The sequence below is a fragment of the Echiichthys vipera genome, assembly GCF_963691815.1.
Source record: "Echiichthys vipera genome assembly, chromosome: 2".
Lineage (NCBI taxonomy): Eukaryota > Metazoa > Chordata > Actinopteri > Perciformes > Trachinidae > Echiichthys > Echiichthys vipera.
The window spans coordinates 22,410,794-22,420,793 of record NC_139827.1 but is presented as its reverse complement, the minus strand read 5'-3'; the positions used below and the strand labels follow the sequence as shown (position 1 = coordinate 22,420,793).

The 10,000-nt window shown below is 38.7% G+C and overlaps 1 protein-coding gene across 2 annotated transcripts in view; it reads right to left on the bottom strand.

Moving 5' to 3' along the window:
• Positions 1–7,763, bottom strand: part of LOC310960697 (calcium uptake protein 3, mitochondrial-like) — a gene marked incomplete at both ends in the record, with an annotated part of 34,578 nt that extends 26,815 nt beyond the window's left edge. Inside the window, 3 exons of one of the 2 annotated variants that reach the window (XM_083932462.1) lie at positions 1,083–1,114; positions 2,847–2,994; positions 7,494–7,763. In XM_083932462.1, the coding sequence (XP_083788588.1) occupies positions 1,083–1,114; positions 2,847–2,994; positions 7,494–7,757 (444 nt within the window). The remainder of the gene's footprint in view (positions 1–1,082; positions 1,115–2,846; positions 2,995–7,493) is intronic. The other variant, XM_083932461.1, reaches the window with a different exon arrangement.
• Positions 7,764–10,000: the final 2,237 nt, after the last annotated feature.

Sequence of the window (10,000 nt, the reverse complement as noted above, 5' to 3'; positions counted from 1 at the left end):
CGCTTTCCACTGACAAACAACTGGTGGAGGTAACATGCAGGGAAGGCAGGGGAATAAAGAAACTGCTTGAAATAAAAAGATTCTGTATAAAGAAATGCATTGAACATGTTTGTTTTAGATTTCACTCTGGTAAGTAGTGATAAAATTGATGTCCTGTCAATGGCAACACCTTACCATACAATTAACAAATTTGACTTCGGTCACTGGCAACAACATTCATTATTATGGAAGCACATTTATATTTATTTTTTTTTGTTTTTCATTGTAGAATTAAAATGAATTATATTATAATTATAACACAATAAGGTGTTCAAAAAGTAAAGGGGTCTGTATACCCTCTGGAGACACACCTGGACTGCTCTGCATATTCTAACTTTTACCCACATAAGTGGCCAATAAAGTCAGGACAGATATCCTCTACCTCACATAGTGTCGTCTCAAAAATGTCTTCAAATGTTGCAGTCTCTTAGCCCTGTGAGACCGTCCTGATCTCGCGAGCTCCATTGTATTTTACTCGCAGATCTGTCTGGTAACGTGCGGCCGAGAAAAATTTAGAGCCGTTTGTCAAGCGAACGTCCAATCAGCACTGGTTTTGAGGCAAGTTTAAGTGTTACACAACGCATGCAAATCCGACCTGCTGTAAACACATTTTCAGACAGCGGTAGCTCTAATTCTGGTGGCCGCTCAAAAAATCACGTTACACAAGATGCAAATATCCTTTGCCGCTTTGCCTCGATGCTCGGTTCGTACGTCATACGCTTTGTTGATCTGATTGGTTGATTTGTCTCTCTCTTTTTATCAGTTTTATCAGATCGAAAAAGCCTAGCACAGCATCCAGTTTTAATGCAGCATAGAGGCCACTAAAGGCTTCCGTCGCATGTTTTTTTTTGTTTTGTTTTTTTACATATGGTGACAATGAAATCAATAATGTTGTGCAATCATGCACTATTGCTGCTTTACATGTCAGAGCTTTAAATTTACAAAAACAAAAGATTTTAACTTTACAGAATCTGCAACAGATGTAACATGCAACAGATGCCTGCAACAGCAGAAGAAAGAAGCATTAAGAGTGTGTATCCCACCTGTTTGGCCAGGGACCTCCAGGGCCTCTTGTCTGCCAGGGAACGAGACAAAAGAGGAGAGAAGAAGAAGGGAAAGAGGAGAAGAGAGTTTGGGTGGGCTTGGTCAGATAGCATCTGTATGATCTAGAAATGGGTCTTAATGTGCTGGGTACAGTCACAACACACACACACACACACACACACACACACACTGTATATACACTGTCATCATCACAGGCCCATTTGTACCGTCTAAAGTGCCCCATGCTTGTCTTTGTAGTACGTGGAATGTCCCCGTAAAAGCACGTACTACTTTTGTTCTGTTTTATACAACAAAGTTCATCTAATTCAACTTCAAAGGGGGCATTAGAGGATGTCGGCTGCTGAGAGGGTATGTGCGGCTATATCGTATGTCAGTGAGCCAGGGTAGATGTAAACACACACACACACACACAGGTGCACAGTTTGCACGCAACACAATCACATGCCCGCTACAGAAAGGAATGGTAGCTGTTTTGGAAGGGTATTTGTAATAACCACAATTGTAAGGGCATTTTTAAACCAGTTGTCACAAAGTAAAACATAAGTTAAGTGTCTGGTTTTGATATTTACTGGTTAAGAGGAAGGGTAAAAGTGAGCATCTGGAATGTGGACATGTCAAGTGTGTGTGTGTGTGTGTGGTGGGGTGTCTGACTAACATTAACCTCAGACTAAACAATAGCTGTAAAGCCATCTGCTTTGAGGCTGGCTGGCCGGGGCTAATCTGTTACGACTGGCAGCAGTCTGACAGAAACAGCAAGGACGTGTTTAAACTCAGAAAGTGTTTTCAAACTATGTTTCAGTAAAAAAAAAAGAAAAGGAATTTACACCTGGCACTGACAATCATATTGGGACATCAGTTTCAAAGATTCAGATATCGCCATCTACCAACTAAAAACCCATTTCATTTAGTTGGTTATCAAAAGCACATAAATATACATTTACAACAAGTCTACAAAAATGGAAACTACAGAAATATACCTAAACTTTAATATTTGGATCCAACCAGTACACAAATGTTCAGTGCAATGGATATGTAAGATAGTGAAACAGCAGGATGAGGTCTGTGCTGCGAGGGAAAGATATATTTTATGCATAATGTCACATGTAAATGTAATCCGTCAAAATATAGATATAGTTAGGATTTCAAAGGAGTGGAGGACATTTTCTATTCACTTTCCATCAGAAGTGAAGCTAGGGAATTTCCAAATATTCCAAATTGGCCCCTTTCCATGGGAATTATGGGAACTTGTGGTAATTAACTGGAAATGTGGGGTATCCACACACAATATCCAAACATGAATATAAACATTTTGTTTTGTCATAGGCAGACATCCATGCAAAACGATAAGATTAAAAAACATTACATTTTAATTATTACAATTAATTATTCTATTGAAAAATCAATTCTTACATTGAACAACAAAAACATGAATGTTGAGTACAATATGATCCCCCCGACCCCACCCATTTAAAAAAATAAGGTTTATCCAGGTTTATCCCCGTTTATTTCCATAAATTCTTGTTAATTCCCATGATAAGACCTTTTTTTCTTTCAAGTTCAAAGATACCTTAGGCCAGGAAAGCGCAATATAAAACATGCAATAATCTGCTCTAGATGGATCTCAAATGTGAATACAAACCCCAATCACTGAATTTTTCATTGTATTAAATTGTCTTGTGTGCACGTATATTGTACACTTGAACCCAAGTGTAAAAGTTAATTGGTGAGTTTGTGAAACCTACTTCTGGGTTCGCTCATGGAGACCGACTCGATGAAGTTCTGCGGAGTCATGTACAGCTGCCCTTCATACTCCACAGAGCTGAACATGCGGAAGCGATACTCATGGGACGACATGTGCACGTCTCCATCATCAAAGTCAAAAGGAAGTGCCTGAAGACATAAAACCAAAATGCAAAAAACTATTAGTTATTCACCATGTTGCCTTCTTGATAAGCTGTGTTAAGTATTTATTGTTTTAGGATATTTCTTCCATTAAAAGTATTTAAAGGTGGCAGGCATTTATAAAGAGAATACAAAATGACAAAAGTTATTCAATAAATAATTCAACAACAATTAATTCAATTAATTCATCAATTATCAGCAGAGACAAAGCAATCAAAGAAGTGCATTTTGGGTAAAGCTGCAACAATTATCGATCAACAGAAAAACAATCGCTAAAATAAATCATTACAGTATTCTTCATGCAGACTTATCGAAAAAAAGCTGTTTTCAGTTCAAATATGGACATTTCCGCTTTTCTCTGTTTTAAATCATATTACACTAAATATTTGGGTTTTGGATAGCCAAAATAACACATTTAAAGACATCACCCTGGACTCTGAGTGACTGGGATGGACAGTTTGTACTATTTTCTGACATTTTATAGACTAAAAGATTAACCAGATAATAAAGAAAATAATTGGCAGATTTATCGATAATGACAATAATCGATAGTTGGAGCCTTAATTTGGGGTATTTTAATATCATTAAATTACATTACAGTTTAAGCATCGCATTAACTGATGAGAAAGGCAATGACAATGTTATATATGACAATGCTATGTATAAAAATGTACTCTTAATATTTAACCAGCAGATTTAAATAATCCCCTCAGCGATAGGTGATGTTTGTCACTAGTGTTTGAATGTGACTTCCCCGTCTGTGAAGAGGAAACTCTCTCAACACAGACAGCAGAATCTTAACTGTGCATGCCTCTTCACTGCTTTTGAACCTCTATAATGAGGAGATCCATCTATTCTTGGCATCAACTCTCTGAGATTATAAACAGTCAGCACCTCTGGCGCACACACACACACACACACACACACAAATACTTTGTCACTACTTTCTCCTTGATTAGCATCCCTCACTCTCTTCCTCAGTGAGGAGCCAGGGCTTCATCTTGATTGGCTGCAGTGTAGGAGAGGTGCTACGCAAACAGATTGTGCTGCATGAAGCTGTGCAATTAGCAGAGAGGTTTCCAAATTTAAACCTGCTTAGCTGCAGGGCCCAGCGCCCCGAGGTTCCTGCTCAGCTCAGCTAACATGCTAATGAGCAGACAGATTCATTCATAAAGCTTTGATGCTGCCTTCACCAAGGGGGCTTTTGAAGGCATGAATAGGAGACGAGTGCTCGGCTTCATAGGAATGTACTGTAATCAAGTGTAAGAGCATAGACGCCCATGGCTTTGGCTCTCACTAATGAATGAAGTTTATAAAGTTCTGCAAAGGGAGCTAGGGTCCAATGCAATGCTCAGCAACATTATATAAAAAGAAATGGAAGCTGAAAGAAAACATAATAATTACTTGGCGGTGATTTGATATTACATTGCAGGGCTCAACACTAACTTTTAAAAAAGGGGTTTCCAGGCTGGCAACCAGGCTGCGGCTTTTGGTTGCCAAAACTGAAAATAAGGTGGCCATTTTTAGTCACCTTATATTTTGAGTAATAAAGATACCACGCAGCTATATGTCAGCTCAATAATGACAACATGAAATCAAAGAATACACTTTATAACAGTAACCAAACTAAATGGGTTTTTTTGTTGTTGTTTCCACAGTCAAACAAACTAATTTGCTTCGCCGCTGTCTTTAAAACAGATGACTGTGTGCATGCAAGTAAACGCACCAATGCACATACACAGATGACTGGTTCCAGTTCTAACTGTAACAACAATATTTAAAAGACATTAATGCAATAAATATTATAAACATATTTATTTTGAGGGGCAAGTAATTCTATTTGCTGTCCCTATTTTTTACATGATAAATTGGTTGCCAAATTCCCAAAATGGGTTGTGAATGGCTGTCGAGCCTGCATATAGTGTGGTAAACTGTGTTCTTGTGTAGTTGTAATGTTGCCACAAACGAAACCTATTCCTGTCGCTTAGTCTTGTTTCCTGACTGCATAGCAGACGCTCCAGGTGTTTTCCCCTCATGCAACACAGTTTTATCATTAATAGCTGCAACTTTGAGTCCCTATCCTCAGCCAAACCGTCATGGTTTCAAGTTTAATTATTTCTGTGAAGTCAACGTAAAGTACAATTCAACCAGCTTTTTCCTTATTTCAGCAGATATCAATCAGCATGTCGGGGGCTAGTTTTGTTTTTCCAGGTAACCTTAGAGTTTCCACATACTCCTGTTGGTCCATCATCCACCATTTACGCTACCTGATGATAGCTACTGTAAGCTATTTTTCTGAGTTGTAAGCTTATATGTCTAGGGCTTTTGTTGTGAAAGGTAAGAAGGACGTAGTGGAGCTGTGATGCAGTGCTGTTAACGATGTGGAAGGCAAAATAGTTTGCCATCTCGGTTCTGACTACAAGGCATCTGTGTTATTATTTTATTAACTTCCTAAGTATAGGCACACTTCAAGCGCTTTCCTCTTCTTTACGCCTTAAATCAAGTTGTCACTTTCCCGGACAGAAATGCACAGTGAAAGTGAGAAAAACGATAATGAACAATAATGAGTTAGAACAGAAAACAAAAAAGTTATATGTTGTCATTCTATTCTGCTGAATATTTTCCTTGACTAATCATTTGGCCTATAAAATGTAGGGAAAAAGTAAAAAAGCCCATGGTTTTCTAAACCCCAAGGTCAAATATATTGTTTTGTCAAACCAGTCCAAAGCTCAAAAACATTTTTTTTGAGGACTGATGTAGATTAATCAATTATCACATTTTTGACAAGTACTTTTCTGTCAGTGTCTGTCTGTATTTGTCTGGTTTTCAAGTTCTGTCCTTACGTAAAATTTTGAGGTGGTCTATTCTGATACTCTTTACTTATATATATATATATATATATATATATATATATATATATACATTTTATACTTCTTTACACTTCTACCCCTCTACATTTCAGATGAACATATCCAACACATTTATTTTGCAGCTACAGTTACTTTACAGATGACATATCATAATCCAATAAAAACACTAGTTAAATAATAATAACAAATAGTACAACATACATAATAATATTTATAATCATTTTATAATAATATAAACTTACGACAAGCTCCCTTCAGCATACATACATTTAATTGATGGATTTTGCTTTTTAAAAGTACTACATTTAAAGTTTTAACTTGTAATGGGGTGTTTTTCATTGTGGCATTGTAACTTAAAGATATCCAAAGCTCTTAATAGTTCTTCCACCACTGGAAACTGATGGTTGACTGAAAACGCACCTGTCTGTTCTCTGACTTTAAATTAGGCTGTCCAGAAGTGTTACACAGCAAAATCAAAAAGGTTAGATTTCCAGTGTTAGTGTTGTGTGTCAAAATTACATTGTCAATTCAACACTTGGTGTTAATCCAGTGAGTTAAATCTAAGCAACGTATCTGTGGACTTTGTTTTCGCTTTGTTTGACTCAGCCGAGTATCTTTGTGTAAGTAAAAGAAACGCAGCATAGTAGTATTTTATATGTGTCGATAATAAGTCTCACAGAGTCCTGTCTGCACCGTGACCATAGACTGTGGTCATGACAAAGTCCCATGCCAAGGTTAGCATGATTGTTGTATGCTATGTTTTGATGGGTGCATTAATGTTCCTTTTGCACAAGAGTGTAGATGAATAAACATACTTTGTTTAATGTCAGTATACACTTGTTTTTAAAATGAAATCAACTCTAAAAGATTTCTATATTGAGTTATCTACAACACTCTCCACAGTGTTAATATAATTTGAGCCTTATTCAGTGTTAAAACTGTAACGTTTGACACTACACACACACAGTGTAAGGTTAATTCAACACTGATGTGTGTTAAGTTTCAACTATTGAGAGTGTTGTTCCAACTCTGTCACAGTGTTAACTGGTTAACACTTTCACAAGTGTTGTTTTAACTTGATCTACTTAGAAAGTGTTGAATTTAACTCCCAGGGAGTTGACTTAACACTTCTAGATTTGCTGTGTACTCTTGAATTTAAACATGATGACTAGTCCATCCACAAAGCGGCATGCTGCCTGGCTGACAGTAACATCCTCGACGTGTTGTCGTTTCAGCACCAGCTCGAGCGGAGAGCGCCCTTCCTGCATCTGCGCGCGCATAACGTCCTGCAGCCAAACAGTGAGCGAACTGTTTCCACTGGGCGTGCTGGGGATGAATGACACAGTTTATCCGCCCGAGAGGAAAACATATAAACCGCCAGCCCCACACATGGATACAAAACACAAGGAGGCCCGTCTAACTGGGCCGATGTGGGTCTACTTTTAGTGGAAGGACATTTGGAAAATACTCTCTCTGCCTATTCTCTCATTGGTCTGTCTCCTGCGCAGTCTTCCACACCGAGGCCCCTATGTCAACACTGCGGACAACACAATTTCTGCCAGCGAACATGTCGCTAAATGTCACTAAAACCTTTTCTGGTTGTGGTCAGCCTCCTACCTTCTCCTTGGCTCTGACGGTGGGGATGGACGGTAGCAGACGGATGGTGCTGTGGCTCTCCATCCTCTTCCTGCCTCTGCCGCTCCTCATATCGTTGTAGAAGTAAACGGCCACGGCGCCTCCCGTTGCGAGACACATCCCGACAGCCAGACATCTCCGTGTCCTTCCTCCACCGGTCGTCTGACCACAGACGAGCTCATTTCTCCCCGCCGTCCAGAGATTGAGTTTACCGGCCAGCGCTGCCACTCTGCGGAAAGCGGCCATTTCTGCTGTTGTTGCTGGTGCTGCTGCCGCTGTGCTGCTGTGATTATTATAACTTTGCTGGCAGCATTAAACTATCGCGTTTCCTCGCTTTCATCGCGAGATGTGCGGGCCACTCTTTTGATGCTGAGGCTGAGAGCAAAGTCCCACTCAGAGTGGATTTAATGCTTCACTGAGCGAGTGATTCATTTGAACCGCTGTCAGTGATAAACAAGGATGTATTCGGAGATAGACAGTGGGCTCATTTTACACAGTTTACATCAGAAGAATTCATCAATAAACATCAAAGACGCCACATTATATTCAGTGAATCAAAACTATAACATAGCTTTAAAGTTGGTGCATCAAATCTAAAGCATAATGCATTGGCTTAGCTTTATTTAGAAAAAACAGGGATAGTATCGCAGTTTTAAGATAGGGTTTACACTGTTGCACATACAGTTGGAATTATTTTGTGTTCAGACACATTCCTCTTGTGGTGGTTTAATTTCCAATGGGATGTAGAATAAATCACAGTCACAATAATTTCATGACAAGAGGTAAAACAATATTTCATTCAAACTTTATGGGCAACAATGTATTTTACAAAGGCATGTATTCAGTGTTCAGATGTGTCGTAGGCCTATTGATGTTATTTAACTATCAGATAAATGTAGACCTAATGAAGTCAAAACTAGACTACGGCATTTCCTCCTCAAACGTTGTACAGAAGAAGTTAAAAGCATCATAAAATTAAAATACTCAAGTGAAGAATCATCTCAGAATTGTATTTAAGTACATGTATTTTTCACCACTGGCTAGGCTCATATATGCTACTCCCACAAGACACTATCTACATGCTCTGAGTAGCCTCTTTACTAAACGCTGTGACATTCACACCAGTCAGAGGAGCTACATGCGTCGTTCAGCTCCAATAGCTCACAACTTGGAATAAATTTGAAAGACATATCTGCTTACATCGAATAAATTATAAGTGACCAATGATATAAACATTTGTCTATCTTCACTTTTCATTGAGGGTCAGTGTGGTATCACATTTCCAGGGGGAAGTTCAGGATCAAAGGAGCCAACGGGAGAGCAGATATCAAACAAATATCAAAGGTGAACTCTTCATTTAAGTCTTTACATGTAAGACTAATGCTAAAGTGATGGGGTTTTTCTTATTACTTTGATGCTGAGAGAATAAAGGTGAGAAGTATAGTAGATCGCCCTGTCACCTGTTCAAACATGAAACACGGTGGATCACTCTAACCCTATTTAGCCAAAAGTTGAAAACAGATCAAACAATGACTATCAAAACCTCTTGGAACAAATAAACCATTAAAAGGGCTGAATATAGCTATTGAGCCCTTCATTTGTTCCTTTAATCTGTAATTTGGTCACAATCCAAACCAAATTAGCCTATTATAGTGACTAATCATGTTGACTGATGGAGATGGAAATGTGTAATACGTAATTAATGCAGAATTACAACTGACCTCTCAAAGTCCAAATAAGATAAATACCCCCAGCTTTGACATGTAATTTATCACATTTGAAAAAGCTATCTAATATTGACTGTTGCCTAAAATCTGTCAATTTAAAGTATTTACAGAGGTCCAAGCACAGACACATTTAGTACTGCACACCCTCATTTGATAGCAGTTTGTCCAATAAGGCACAAAAGCCTTTGTTGTGGTTGGTATTAAAATCCAAGACTATCTGGGGACATGAAAGTGGTGAGACTCAAATCTCAGATGTGTATGTATTTTCTAAGCAGCATATATAAAAATGGAATTAAATATTTAAGAAGTAGAATTACGCCTATGTTTTCCTTCTGAGTCCTGCTTTCAAGGACCCCTGGAGTTCCCCGTGTTTGGAAGCCACTTGCATTAATAACCTTTAGGCTACTTATTCAGTTTTTCCATTATCCAGGCATTCGATTAGGTTGTAATTTCTTTCTGTGTGTGTGTGTGTGGGTTGGTGAGGGGGATATAACCCTGGGGGCCTCCTCCTTCATAACTGCTCTGGTGTCTGCATGGTTGGCTCCACTCTCCCATGTCACAAAAAGGGCAGTAAACCAATAGAACTATATTTCAAAGCAAACCATGTGACCCTGGGAACGGTTTTCTTGCCATTTTGTAAGCTTGCGTGGAAATGTGCAGTGTAGTTGACACCTTCATTGTGGCCCGGTCGATTTCCAATGCGTCAGGCAGGATCTTATCAGCCTGCAGCGATTCTAATCGATTTTGTAAAAAGTTTTTTTT